The sequence below is a fragment of the Furipterus horrens genome, unplaced genomic scaffold (assembly GCF_987537825.1).
Source record: "Furipterus horrens unplaced genomic scaffold, mFurHor1.1.pri manual_scaffold_5, whole genome shotgun sequence".
Classification (NCBI taxonomy): domain Eukaryota; kingdom Metazoa; phylum Chordata; class Mammalia; order Chiroptera; family Furipteridae; genus Furipterus; species Furipterus horrens.
In genome coordinates, this window is record NW_028327175.1 from 161,930,459 (window position 1) to 161,944,475 (window position 14,017).

General features: G+C 39.6%; 1 protein-coding gene across 8 annotated transcripts in view; it reads right to left on the reverse strand.

Annotated features, from left to right (window-relative positions):
- Nucleotides 1-5,407: 5,407 nt before the first annotated feature.
- ASCC1 (activating signal cointegrator 1 complex subunit 1) overlaps nt 5,408-14,017 on the reverse strand; it is a 115,111-nt gene continuing 106,501 nt past the window's right edge. For 5 of the 8 annotated variants that reach the window (XM_090278179.1, XM_090278176.1, XM_090278181.1 and 2 more), the window contains 2 exons: nt 7,485-7,643; nt 5,408-5,883 (listed from right to left, as the gene is read on the reverse strand). In XM_090278179.1, coding sequence (XP_090134305.1) covers nt 7,527-7,643 — 117 coding nt within the window. In that variant the 3' untranslated portion in view covers nt 5,408-5,883; nt 7,485-7,526. Of the gene's footprint in view, nt 5,884-7,484; nt 7,644-7,750; nt 7,880-9,383; nt 9,500-14,017 lie in introns of those variants that run through there. The other 3 variants (XR_016511228.1, XM_090278174.1, XM_090278180.1) reach the window with 3 other exon arrangements.

Below are 14,017 nucleotides of genomic sequence, written 5' to 3' on the forward strand. Positions count from 1 at the left end.
AAAGCCATATAACAACTGGCTGCCTCAGAACTATTGCTCCCCAGCCCCACACACGCTCTTTTCAAGGCAAGGCCTGAGCACTGAATGGCTGGTAAAACAGAGGCAGATGTCCTCCTCCCCAAGCAGCTGTGTAAGGGCTGTCACCCCTTTTGTTAGCTCTTCCTAGGGCGACCCTACAAGGCAAGTGTCTGGCCATTCATCTGCCTTGTGGCTGCAGATTTGGAAAAGGCACACTTGCTCATGGTTTTGACTTCAAGTTGATTTTTAATAAGCCACTGGGGAAGCAGGGGGATGGTGAAGGGGGACTGGTTTTGTCTGAAATGTTCAGGGTTTTGTTAAAATTGTGACCCTCATCATGCCTGTAGAAATGTGTTGACGTACCAGCTGGGAAGACTGGGCACAGTCCCAGTATCAGAGCAGAAATGAGTGAGGTTTACATTATAAATAACTTGAAGAGGAAACAGATAATCTGACAGAACAAAACACTGAACTTGTGGGACCCAAGCCATAGATTGTTTTTATTTAAAAAAATAAAATAAAAAATAAAAACTTGGCTGCTGTGATCTTAAAAAAAAAAAAAAAAATCAAAGGCAATGAAAAACATGATCTTAATCAGTAGGAAAAAACAGAGTTTATAAGGTTCATAATCACCCTGAGTCTGGCCTGGGCATTCTGAATGCCAACGATGAACTGGGCTGGGGTTCCCTTGGGAAAACAAAACAAAAGCTCCCTTTCCTTGTTCTCTTTGTCCTTCAGTTGGACTTAGAGGTAGTGCTGTAATGAGGACACGGCCACTGATGTCTTCATCTCACAGTAAATAAAGCAGCTTTGCTGGGTCGTATAGCAACACTGTATAAAGAACCCAGTTTGTTGTCCTGTAGACTGGGGGTGGAATCCCACTTGCTATCTGGGTTCTGGGCAAATTACCAAACCTATTTTCTGTCTATAAATTAATGATAATACCACCTGTCTCAGAAGCTTGCTATGAAACTCATCCAAATTACACACTAGGCCTGGGCATAATGGGAATTTTAAAAATGTTAGTTCTTGCTCTGACCAGTGTGGCTCAGTTGGTTGGGCGTAGTCCTGCAGAGCATTTTCCGGTCAGGACACAAGCGTAGTTTGCAGGTTCGGTCCCTGGTTGGGACGTGTATGAGAAGCATCTGACCATTGTTTGTCTCTCACATCATTGTTCCTCTCCCTCCCACCCCCTCTCTCTAAAAATAAATACATTTTTTTAATGTGCAATCCAGAATTGTTTAAATAGCCAAACCTGCAAACCAGCTCACTGTCCATTAATCAGAAATAAACTAGTTAAGTTATAATATACACACACAATGCACTATTGTGCAAATATTAAAAATGATGTAGATATGTATCTAATGACAGCTAATACGATCCACTACATATTGCTGGGTGAGAAAATTTCATTATAGAAGATCATGTATATCATCCCTTGGGAGGACTGTAGTATAATACAGCAGTTCTTCAACTTTATAGACTCAGAGGTCCTGTACACTAAAAAATTATTGAGGACCCTAAAGAACTTTTATGTGAGATACGAGGGGGAGACCAAAAAAAACCCCCAGAATTTATTAAAAATTGTGTATTTATTCTTATATGTTTAAACTTTAGTCACCTTCAAAGTACTCTTCATTTGATGCAATACACCTACCTATCGAGATGTTTTTTCCACTGCTTCAAAGTTTTTGAATTCATCGATTTTGATGCCCTTTAGTGCTTCTGCAGGTTTTTTGTTTGTTTCACCTCTTCCACATCAGCAAACTTTTCCCTTTGAGTACTTTTTTCATCCGGGAAAACCACGAAGTTGCTGGGGTGCAAGATCAGGTGAATAGGGAGGGTGGGGCACGGGGCTCATGCTGTTTTTGGTCAGAAACTGCTGAACACTGCACAGTGTGGGCAGGTGCACTTGTAAATCACCCATCACGAAATGGGCAAACACATTGAAAGAAACTTCTAAAAATTTCACTGAAGCCAAATGCAGGCTCTTACAACAATGCCAGCTGGTACCCTGATATAGATGGGTTCCTAGAGTACCCACCTAGTGGGGGAAGTCTGTTCTACAAGGGGCCCACGCTCCAGTAATTCTGGGGTTTTTGAGGTCCTCTCTTGTACAGCTTTGGCTCTAATTTACTATACTTGAAAATAAAACTAAGTCTTCCTCTCAATTTTGCTGTAAACCTAAAACCACTCTAAAAAAAATATTAAATCTTTTAAAAAACACTACGAGTTTTTTAAATTTTTATTTATTTTTTAAAGATCTTATTTATTTATTTTTAGAGAAGGTGAAGAGGAAAGAGAGGGAGAAAGAAAGGGAGAGAAACATAAACGTGTGGTTGCCTCTCGTGCGCCCCCAACTGGGGACCTGGCTCACAACCCAGGCATGTGTCCTAACCAGGAATCAACTGGCAACCCTTTGATTCACAGGCCAGCACTCAATTCACTGAGCCACACCAGCTAGGGCTAAAAACATTTATTTAAAAATAACAATAATGAACCCATTGCATATTAACAAAATAATGTATTTTATGAAAACTACATATTCCCCTGAAAAATTAGTGAGAAGAGAGGTATTGTTTTACATTTTTGCAAATGTCTTTAATGCCCTGCTCAAAAGACCACAGGTAAATTAGCTTCTGGATTATAGCAAGTGTATTAGTGCTAGGGACGACATAAAATACCACAGACTGGTGGCTTAAAAAAGAGGCTAGAAGTCCAAGATTAAGGTTTGCAGACAGTCACCTTCTCACTGTGTCACACTAGCTCCTACTGTCTCTGCATATACCTGGTATTTGTGTATCCAAAATTTCCCTTCTTTTAAGGACACCAGTCAGATTGGATTAGGGTCCACTTTAATAGCCTTAGCCTCGGCCTCATTTTAACTTAATTACCTCTTTAAAGGCCTTATCTCCAAATATAGTCACATTATGAGGCAACTGGGAGGGAGGGCTTCAGCATATAGATTCTCAGGGGACACGATCCAGCCCATAATAGCAGCTAAAACTGAAATAGCTAGTAAGGACACAGTAGAAGTACTGAGATCAAACTGAACTAAACCCCTAAAACACATACTTATACTCTAAACTTTCCAACTTACAAAATCCTAGAAAACACAAAAATATACAAGCACATATGGCATTAACCTTCAGGGTGATGACATTGCCATGCCCTGTAGCCTCTGGTAAACTCCACTGTGTAACCAAGAGAGACTAAGAGCTAAAAAGGCAAATAATACCTTACCAGTTTTATGAAAATAGTATGGACCTCACACAAACCCCTAAAAGGTTCCAAGGGACCCCAGGGGTTCCCTGACCACATTTTAAGAACCAATGGTACAAGCTCTATGACCTCTGGCCAATTTTTTTACTTTGTTAAGCCTCAGTTTGTAAAATGAAGATAATGATAATACCAACCAAAGTGGGCTATTTAGAGTAAATGAGTTAATACACAAATAACTGACAGATGAGAGCATTTGGCTAATATTAGCTGTTATTATTTGTGAAAAATTGCTTAACAATATATGTGCTTAAGTGCACAGGGAGTAGTAACCTCTGAATGATGAAACTTATTTTTAACCAATATTTAAAGTATAATATATACATTGAAAAAAGCATAAAATTTGTTTAAAAGAACATTTTATTAAAAACAACCAAAAACGATTAATAACCACCACAACAGCAGCCCTTCTCTCACCTACAGCATCCTTGGGCTTGGATATCCATATCCCAAGGCATCAGGCAGAATACAAGAGGCACTTCTCAACTCAGTGTGCCTCAGTGCCATCAGGTTCCCTTTCGCTGCAGGGAAAGAGTACAGCGCAAGGGCAGGCCTAAGCAAGGCTTTGTGTCATTATGACGCTAGATTCTTATCAATGCCCTAACTCTGGAGCGCACTCAAAAATAAATGTTAAGTCCTGCCTGGTGTGGCTGCTGGTTGGGGGCTATCCTGCAACACTAAGGGTCACTGGTTCAATTCCCATTCAAGGCACACGCATGGGTTGCAGGTTCAGTCCATGGTCAGAACAAGTATGAGAGGCAACTGATCGATGTTTCGCCCCCTTTCTCCCTCCCTTCCCCTCTCTCTAAAAATAAAAAATAAATTTTAAAAATCTTTAAAAATAAATGTTAAGTAATATGTATCATGTCTCTATCATGGGTATGGAGTTCATTTGGGGGTAACTCATTATGGCCCCTCCAAAAAAAAGTTCATCATATAACAACACAGATCTTGTGTAATAATTGGGATGAAAAATCCATTTTCCCCCTTCCTCTTCCAAGAACTGAGGTTGAAGTCAGTGCCTCAAAAATTGGCTACAGCAATGTTAGGTGCAATTTAACTCTATTTCAATGCAAAATGAATTGCAAAGGAGTAATATTAAGGGAAATCTGATTATAAACACAGTAGTAAATCCTCCAACATTTATCCCATTACAATTTGCTGAGAAGGGCCCTGAATCCTGAGAAGTTCGTTTAGCTCTATCAAACATTATTTGCTCTCTTCCATTGTTGTGCTTTCATAAAAGTTCGATATCAGAACTACCTGTTACTCCCCCTTCTACAACAGCAGTTAAAACTGTCCTTTTGTTTTAGAGGTATAGTGTCTCAACAATTTGTCCAAAGACTTCTAGAAAGAAAAATTTAAAGATAAATTCAAAATTTTTCCAATTCTACCAATACCTACCCACTTGTAAAATTCTAGAACACACAAAAATACATAAGCACGTTCTCCATTAACCATCAGAGAGACAGTCACTATGTTATGTAGCCTCTGGAAAAATCCGCCATATAGTAGTCATGAGAGAATGAGAGTGAAAAGGGAAAATTACTGGTAAAAAAATTAACAGTACGATATGTCCTTAAATGCTTAATCATCTCTAAATTCTAAATAACAGACTTTCCAATTTTGTTAACAATTTAGTACTGGATATATAAAGTTACATTTTCCAAACACGCAGCTTTTAAAAAATTTATTAGAAGCCTAAGTCATAAATCTCTGACATCCAAAAGAAGACATCTTTGCCTCCTGGCCAAGGCTGCCGGTGCCAGTTGTCAGAAAGGAACCAGTGAGAGAGAAGGAGCAGCAAGATGAGGTGAGGGCTGAACCCGAGTCAACTCCCCAACTCAGTACTACCCCTGAAGCACTCACTCTCACACACCATCTAACAAACAAGCAGAGGCAGGCAAGGTAAAATCTCAAATTAGAAACTAAATATTACTAGTACAAAGTTTTGGGGGGGAAACCAATCCTACAGGCACTGGTAGGTAAGTTCTGGATCAATGATACAGCTCTGCCAGTGAATACGAAATGGCAACACTGTATCTGAAACACACACTACGGGGTCAAACTATAGAACTGTATGAAAACATGAAAACACTAAAGAACACAGTTACTTTGAAAATTCATTTACTCACAATTAATCTGTGCAATCACAGTGATAAATGAATCTGAGTATTATACACAACTCTCACCATGTACTGACCTTGACACACAGGGTTCAGAATCAAATTTTTTTTTTTAGTGTTATGTATGATAAAAGCATGTTTTTTTTTTCCTTTTTTAAATGTTTTTATTTTTTGGTTAGAATTAAATTTCTTAAACAGAAAGTAAAAAGCAATATAAGAATAAAGAACGAAGAAAAGGAAGAGAGGCCATGGAGGAAGAAAGGACGTGAGGAGGAGGAGATAGGTGAGAGCCAGGCCCGAGCTCCCTGGTGATCGATGCAGTGGCAGGCGTGGCAGGACTGACAGGCACAGGAGTAACGGACAGGCGAGGACGGAGCAGCTTCTGCAGCTGACGTTTTCCCAGGGAACTCTGCATCATCCTACTCCTACCATCATCATCATCGTTTCTCTTGCTGCTGCCCTGAGAAGTAAACATAAAAGGGTTACAATACTGCAACCGCTTGGGAAGGCAAGGAGTAGGGTAGGGTGAAGAAACCGGAATCTAACGAACATAAAACGGTACCAATTTCAGAGGAAAAAGAACAGGTCAGACTAAAAGGTAAGAGTTCTAACAGTTATTTTGCTAAAGATAAAATTCTGAGTAGTAAGAACTGAAAGCAGGGTCTCGAAGAGATATTTGTATACCCAAGTTCACAAAAGCCAAGCGGTCAAGGAATCCATGTGCCCACAGACGGACGAATGGATAAACAAAATGTGGTACGTACATACAACGGGCTATCACTCAGCCTTAAAAAGGAAGTTCCGACATGTGCTACAACATGGATGAACCTTGCAGCCATTATGCTAACTGAAATAAATTAGTCACAGAAAGATAAATACTGTATGATTCCAATTCTGTGAGGTGTCTACAGCAGTCAAGTTCATAGAAGCAGAAAGTAAAAGGGTGGTTAGATGGGCAGTTGTTTAATGGATACAGCGTTTCAGATATGTAAGATGAGAAAGTTCTGGAGATCTTTCACAACTTGCATATACTTATTTAACACTGCTGAAGTGTACACTTAAAGATGGTTTAAGATGGTAAGTTTTATGTTGTTTTTTTTTTATCACAATAAAAAAGAAATTCTGGGTGGTGATTAAAATTTAGGGTACAAGCAAGCCTGCCTAAGGAGTCCAGGTTCACAAAGCATTGTGTGAGTCCTGTATCCAAACTGCACAGCCTCCTGCTAGGGCCTGGGGTAATGTGGAACAGCCATGACCTCTGTGGCTCCCACGCTCCATGCCTGGTCTGCCAGGCATCATCCTTGTCCTCTCTCTGGCCCTCCCAAGGGCCAATCGGCTTAGCACAGTTCTGGAGAGCCCAGACTGGCTGGGTTCAGATCCTGGCACTATTCACTGCCTAATTATGTGACCTTCAGCTCATTATCCAACCTCAGTTTCCTTATATGCAAAATGGGGATTGTATTAGTACCCCCCTCACAGTGTTGCAAGTGATAATATTAACAACAATTTTAATAGTATTATTAAGTATAATAATAATAATATGTATACACTTAGCCCAATGCCTGGCCCATAGTAGGTGTTCAGTAAGTGCTTGTTTTTATCACACACAAAAAGTTTAGGGTATAAGGGTAAAGGGGAAAAAATCAAACCTAAAAATTATAGGTATTTTATCTAGATGGAGAGATTAGTAAAACCATGTCTTTAATTCTCTTTTAATACTTTAATACAAATAGCTTTAATGGTTCAGGCAAAATCAGCAAGTATATAAGAAATAACACGGCCCTGACTGGTGGCTTAGTTGATTGAGCATCATCCCACAAAGTGAAAGGTCACCGGTTCAATTCCTGGTTAGGGCACATGCCTAGGTTGTGAGCCAGGTCCCTGGTTTGGGCATGTGCAAGAGGCAACCGATGGATGTTTCTCTCACACATCGAAGTTTCTCTCCATCTCTTTCTACCTCCCTTCCCCTCTCTCTAAAAATAAATAGCCACCAGGAAAGTCACCATCCAAATTTTCACACCCCTCCTTGTCAATTAAAATGAAGATACTTATCCTCAGCACCTTGTGAAGATGTTCAATTTCCACTGCTTCCCAAGATCCACTTCAGGAGAAGTCAATTTGTCCACAGGAGGCGTAGTTTCCAAAGCTGTCTACTGTGAACCTCTGAGAGATGTGGATTGAATTGAGCTTTAGGGTACCAAAGTAGTAGTTCTCAAACAGCTGAAAAGAAAGAATAAAAAACCGGAATGAATATCTACAGAAAAGTACAGATAGAAATATTAAACATCAGCTTCTCTTGTAAAAACACCAGAACAATCTCAACAGACCTCTCGTGTTTTTTCTTTTCAGTATTTTTCTCAAAAATGATCCTGGAGAGGAGGGGTAGGAGTAGGAGTGAGGAAAGAACAGCAGCTCTTCTCTCTGATTAAACTTAAAGCCTCCTCCAACAAAATGCGCTAGAGAAAGAGAATTCCAAAATATCTATTGAGCAGATATGAACAAGCACTTGTTACAAACATAGGCCCTAACTCACAGGGCCTAACAAAGATGCTACTATGACTTCCAGTTACGTAGTATCCTACTTTTGTTACAGTCAGGATAAAATTTGATATAATTAACACATTCCTCTATCTAGTCAACATTTATTAGAAGAACTGACTAAAATAAATAGAAGATAAGATTCCTAACCTACAAATGATTCTGACAACCCAGTGAAGAATATGGAACACTTACACACACAAAACAGCCAGAGCAACACTTCTACTGAATGATATAACAAGTACAAATTATTATATTTATCAAAAACCTTTCATTAGACTTGAATTCAAGCCAGAATCCTAAAGCAGATGCTCTTTACAATTCTTCACTTTAAAAACTTTCTGGTGTTGCCCTGGCCAAGTAGGTCAGTTGGTTAGAGTGTTGTCACAATATGCCAAGGTTGCAGGTTTGATCCTCCAGGGCACATACAAGAATCAACCAATGAATGCATAAATAAGTGGAACAACAAATCAATGTCTCTTTCTCAAATCAATTAAAAAAAAAAAAAACTTAAATAAATAAATACTTTCAAGAGTGTCAGAGGGAGAGATAAGCCAAATTCTGAGAGACACCTGCTCTTTGTGATGAGCACATTTATAAGGCAGAATCCAAAATGACATCAGAATTCATCCCATGGAAATTAAGCCACACTGCTTAGATAAGGAGTGTCAAAAAAGAAAGAACTTACCTTCTTCTGTAAGGATGCAAGAGTTGTTCTTTCTTAAAATGTCAACAAGATCCCAAGAAAACCTTTTACTACATATACTCAACAATGTTTGAGTAGACCCTCACGGTAGGACTTCTGCACATTAGCAAATGACTGTGTCTTCTCTTAATTTTAAACAACCTCCACAGCTATGAACAACCTCCACAGCTATGAACTTCAGCCACTGTCACGTTTCCTCTTCCTGCAATTAATGGCCTAGCAAAATGCCTGGGGTTCATTAAAGGCTAACTTTATAAAAGCCCCATAAATATTGATTTTTCAACATGACATCAACTTGACCCCAAAGATCTATTTAAAGGTTGTGTGTACTGCATTGTCTTGTCTTTCAGAAAGGTGATCAGCTCTTGCCTGCATTGATTTACAGAATTAACTCCTCTTCCTGGCTTTGTTAGCTTGTTCAAACCATATCCATCCTTTAGTGTAAAGAAATACAGCCTGAAAAGATTATCTGCTAATATCCTTGGCTGAACATTAATTTGAAGTGAAAACCACATCAGTGAGACTGACAGACATACAACTTTGCAAACCAAAGCCTTATGGGTACAAAGCTGACATAGCCAAAGAAGCAATAAAAAATAAGACAAAACAATACTAAAAGGGAACTCCTAATACTTTCAACAAATTACTTTTTAAAGATTAGCAGCTGTGTTTCCAAGTGATGGAGACACCACAGCTAGAGTTGGAAAGTGCCCTACCTCTGACTTCACCTTGCAAGTACGGTACAAAACCTAGCAAAGAGGAGGAGGGCAGGCAGCAGAAATGGGCATGATGAGCCATGCCAGGTAAACCAGGTTAGATGTTTAGAAGGTTCCTGAAAAAAAAAAAAAAAAAAAAAAAAGCAGTGAGAAAGACTAAGGCTAGAGACATAGGAGAGTAAATCAGATTAAGGGAGACTGAGGGTCAAGTTCAGAAGTCAGACTTCATTCTAGACAAAGAGGAACCAATGAAGGCTTCTGAGTAAACTGGTGGCCCAAGATGAAAAACCCTGTTTTAGGAAATGAATCTGGGTGTGGGGGACCAGGGAACAAGAGAAAAAAAAGAGAAAAAGACCAGAGTGGCAGTTTTGTCCTGAGAGAGATATTGAGTGTCTCTTGACTAAAGTACTAATAATGGACCTGGAAAGATTAGAGCAGATGTGAAACACTATGAATGAAACACAGAAGATTTAGTGACCTTCTAAATGAAGGGAAGGAGGTAAGAAAAGGAGATGAGAAAAATCATAAATGACACTGTGGACATAAGAAACGTCCAAACCTGTAAGAATTTTTATGAGTTTATTCGAGCCAAACTGATGACAATTGCTGGGAAGCAAAATCTCAATGGATTAAGAAAATGCTCCAAAGAATGGCAGTTATGCACCTTATTTTATACATCGGAATCAAAGGAGAAGATGTAAGGGGGTTACATGAAACTCACAGGTGACAGATTAGGGAGGCTGGAGAAAGCAAAACTGGGGAAATCTCTGGAATTGGATAGTACGCAAAACAAATGGACACATACTTCTATTACATTGGTGAACACAGGATAAGTAACAGTTAACAATTAACGTGGTAACAATAATAACGAGAGGTTTGTAGTTTCCTCCTTTAGTGGCAGATTGTGCCCTGAGGGGTCTGGAATAAGGAAATGACCCTGACATTCCAAAGGTATGTTATATTAGATGCAAAAAGACAACAGACAGGCTCAGTTATGTAGTAAAGATTGACTTTTGTCAAGGAGGATACTGGCCTAGGACACACTACCCTCCATGATTCACTTTTAGTTAGGAAGTTTTAATTTCAGACCACCTTATGTTACTTTAGGTCTCTTGAGTTTGTAAGGCCACCACCCAGGTCTCCCCTGGGCTTGTCAGGTTTAGGATGTGGCTCCTTTTTCATCCACAACATGGTAAATGTGAAATGTAAGGGTACCATTAATAGCAACAGAACATTTCTGAGAGGAACCTATTTTATGGGGAAAAAAGAAAAAAATTCAGGTATGTTTACACACTCATGACTGTATCTTTAGGTGTATGTGTCCCAAGCCCTTCTCCAGTCAAGGGTTTTCCTGGTACAGTAGTCCCTCTCTATCTCACGGTTCACTTATTGCGGCCTCACTGTATCAAGGGATTTTTTAAAATATTATATTTAATTATTTATCGCGGATTTTTCACTATATCGCGGGATTTTGCGGTACTGTATGCATGTGTTGTTAAAGTTATGTAGGTTTAAGAGTGTAGAATATGTTTAAGAACATAAGTAGTGTTTATAAAAGTGTGGAAAAGGTTAATAAGGGAGTGGGAAAGGTTAATAAGGCACTAGGAACGATTTATAAGTGTGTGGGAAGGGTTTATAAAGCCTTAAAATATATATAAATACTAAAATAAATGTTAAGGTTCCTACTTTGCGGATTTTCACCTATCACGGGGTGGGGGGGAGTGTCTAGAACGTAATACCTGCGATAAGTGAGGGAACACTGTACACTGAGAACACATATTAAAGACATAAAATATGTAGCATAGTTAAGTGGAAGTATAGTTAAGTGGAAGTATATTACCATAAAAAGCTTTACAGGCCCTGACTGGTGTGGCTCATTGGTTGAGCATCCTCCTGCAAACAGAGAGGTCACGTGTTCGATTCCCAGTCAGGGTACATGCCTGGGTTGTGGGCCAGGTTCCCAGGAAGGGGTGTGCGAGAGGCAATCAATCAATGTTTCCCTCGCACATCAATGTTTCTCTCCCTCTCTTTCTTTCTACCCTCCCATTCTCTCTAAAAATAAAGAAAATCTTTTTTTAAAAAAAAGCTTTACAGATATACAATTTTTTTAGTAGTTCTTTACATATTTGGAAAATGAACCCTTTGTCTGTGTTATAAATTACAAATATATTTCCCCCCTCCCCAGTATGTCATTTGTCTTTTGGCTTTGCTTATGGTGGTTTTTATCACATCAACTTAATATTTTATAAACTCAAATGTATCATGGCAGTGAAATAGCATCAGATGTTAGACCAGTGGAGTCAGACCAGACCTCAGTTCAACAAACTTGAGTTCTGGCTAAAAAAGAATTCAGAGCCTAGACTCAAGCTACAAGAGAAAGTTTACCTAGAAAGTCATGAGGGTAGAAGATTTGAGCTATAGAAGAAATGGCCTCAGGAAACAAGTTACAGAGGCAAAAGAAAGGCCCTTGGAGCTGAGGAGAGAGGCAAGGAAACCGCAGTGGGGGGTGGGGGGCGATGATGGGCATGCTCCCTAGAGAGCTGCACTGGGCCCTTGGGTCTTGAAGTTATTTTTCTGGAGGTCTTAGGAGACGATCCAATAAAACAGTCATCAGCTTTCCAGGTGTGTCCTTCCAGGGTCTTGGTCTCTACTGATTGGTCACTACTAGGTCATTAATCAATACAGCTGGTCCTGAGGTCAGCCATGGCATCGTTTACCTGGTTTGGCTGCTTTTCTGGGCCTGGAGCTGAATCACACCTGAGGCCTAGGGCTATTCTCTGGTTCCCTTGTTCCTTCCCCCTCTAAGGGAGTCTAACCAGCATGACTAGCAACAAGCAAGGGGAAGAAAGGTCAGGGGAGGGTCCAAACCTCAGGACCAGTGATATGAAAGATCAGGGGGTCTAAACTGCACGACCAGCAATATGCTAGCGGAGGAAAGGGGTACTCTGGTGGCAAGATCCTTGCTTCCCCAGGCTTTGCCCATTACGAGACACCCAGGGATGTCTGCCCTGGTGACCTGTATCTAGTTCATGGTCCTTGCTCTTCTCATGTCTAACTGCCTACCACAGTAACAGGAGATTTTTAAATTGAAGTTACCTAATGCCAATATTGTTATAGATTAAGGGATCAAAGCAAACAATGCACACATAAGTACTGACAACAATACTAACACAATAAAGATCACCACAGCCGACATTTATTGAGCAAGCATGAGTGCCAGGCATTATGCTGTGGGCCCTGTGTGATTATCCACTGCATCCTCACAGCCTCAAGAAACAGATGCTATTGTTAATCCCCATTTTACAGTTGAACTAGACGTTTTAAAAGTTTATGTAACTTGCTCAAGGGTATACAAACAAGCAAGTGAATGGTGGAAAATTGAAATTCACAATGCTGGAAAAAAATAGTAAATTTTGAGATTCAAACTCACGCAGCCTAACACTAACCCCTGCAATCTCCAGCCTCTTCCTGGGGGTGATGTCCCTTAAAACATGTCCCCATTTAAGTCACAGTGAAGAAGCTTGACCCACACATCTCCCAAAGACTGAAATAAACACATTCTTTCACTTGTTATTCCTACTTCCATGGTCACCTGGACCTGGTTTTAAGAATCAAATGGCTCTAGTTCAGCTGCAAGAAACTTAATTGAATTCTGCATGAAAATAAACACAGATAAACTCTAAATGGCTCCATTTAATTAAGTAGCTGAATGGCTGAAAGAGGAAAAAGCTTCAACTACAAGTTTAAAAAAAGAAAAAAGAAACTTGGTTGCTCTTTCTAGGCTAAAGTAAATCTTAAAGAGCAAAGTGGTCTATTGTTTCTAAAATAAAAGCCCTAACTGGAAAAATTTAAATTTAAAAAGAATCACGTCAAGGTTTTTTAATCAAATTGAGTCTTTTGTCCTCACTGTTATTTTATAACTATTCCCTTGGGGATTTTGAAACCTAAACCATTTTCTTTCTGAAAACATTTCTCTCTGACACAGACTGCATAGAGCCCTGTTGTATTTGAAACCAGCATGTCCTAAACGCCTGCTGTAAAGGAACATAACAATGAACAGCTACACAAAATGACAAATATTTGATAAAGTGAAAATAGAATTTAAGACTGCCAATATTTGTGGTATCTCTTGTAAGTAATGTTAAAAAAGAAACAACAGGCCCCAAATGTAGTCATTGGCCCCCACAAAAGTAAACTAAGGGGTTTTAAAATTGATTTTAGAGAGGAAGAGAGAGAGAGAGAGGAAGAGAGAGAGAGACAGAGAGAAACATCGATTTGTTGTTCCACTTATACATTCATTGGTTGATTCTTATACTCATATGTACCCTGATCTGGGATCAAACAAGCAACCTTGGTGTATTGGGACGATGCTCTAATCAATGTGCTACCCAGCCAGGGCAAGTAAGCTAAAACGTAATCTAATCATAATTTCAACCTCCCCCAGTGAATCTGAAATATCCTGCTTAGCACTAGTGAGGTAATCTGCAAGGTAAGACCACTGCAGTTCCCTTCAGGCCCCAAAAGATGTCCTGGTGGAAACAATCCTCTTTTCTTTGATGATAACTTTCTTGCCCCGCCCTCCTCCTGCCTATAAAAACCTTCCATGTCTTAGAGTGTATTGGGTCCCTCTCTGC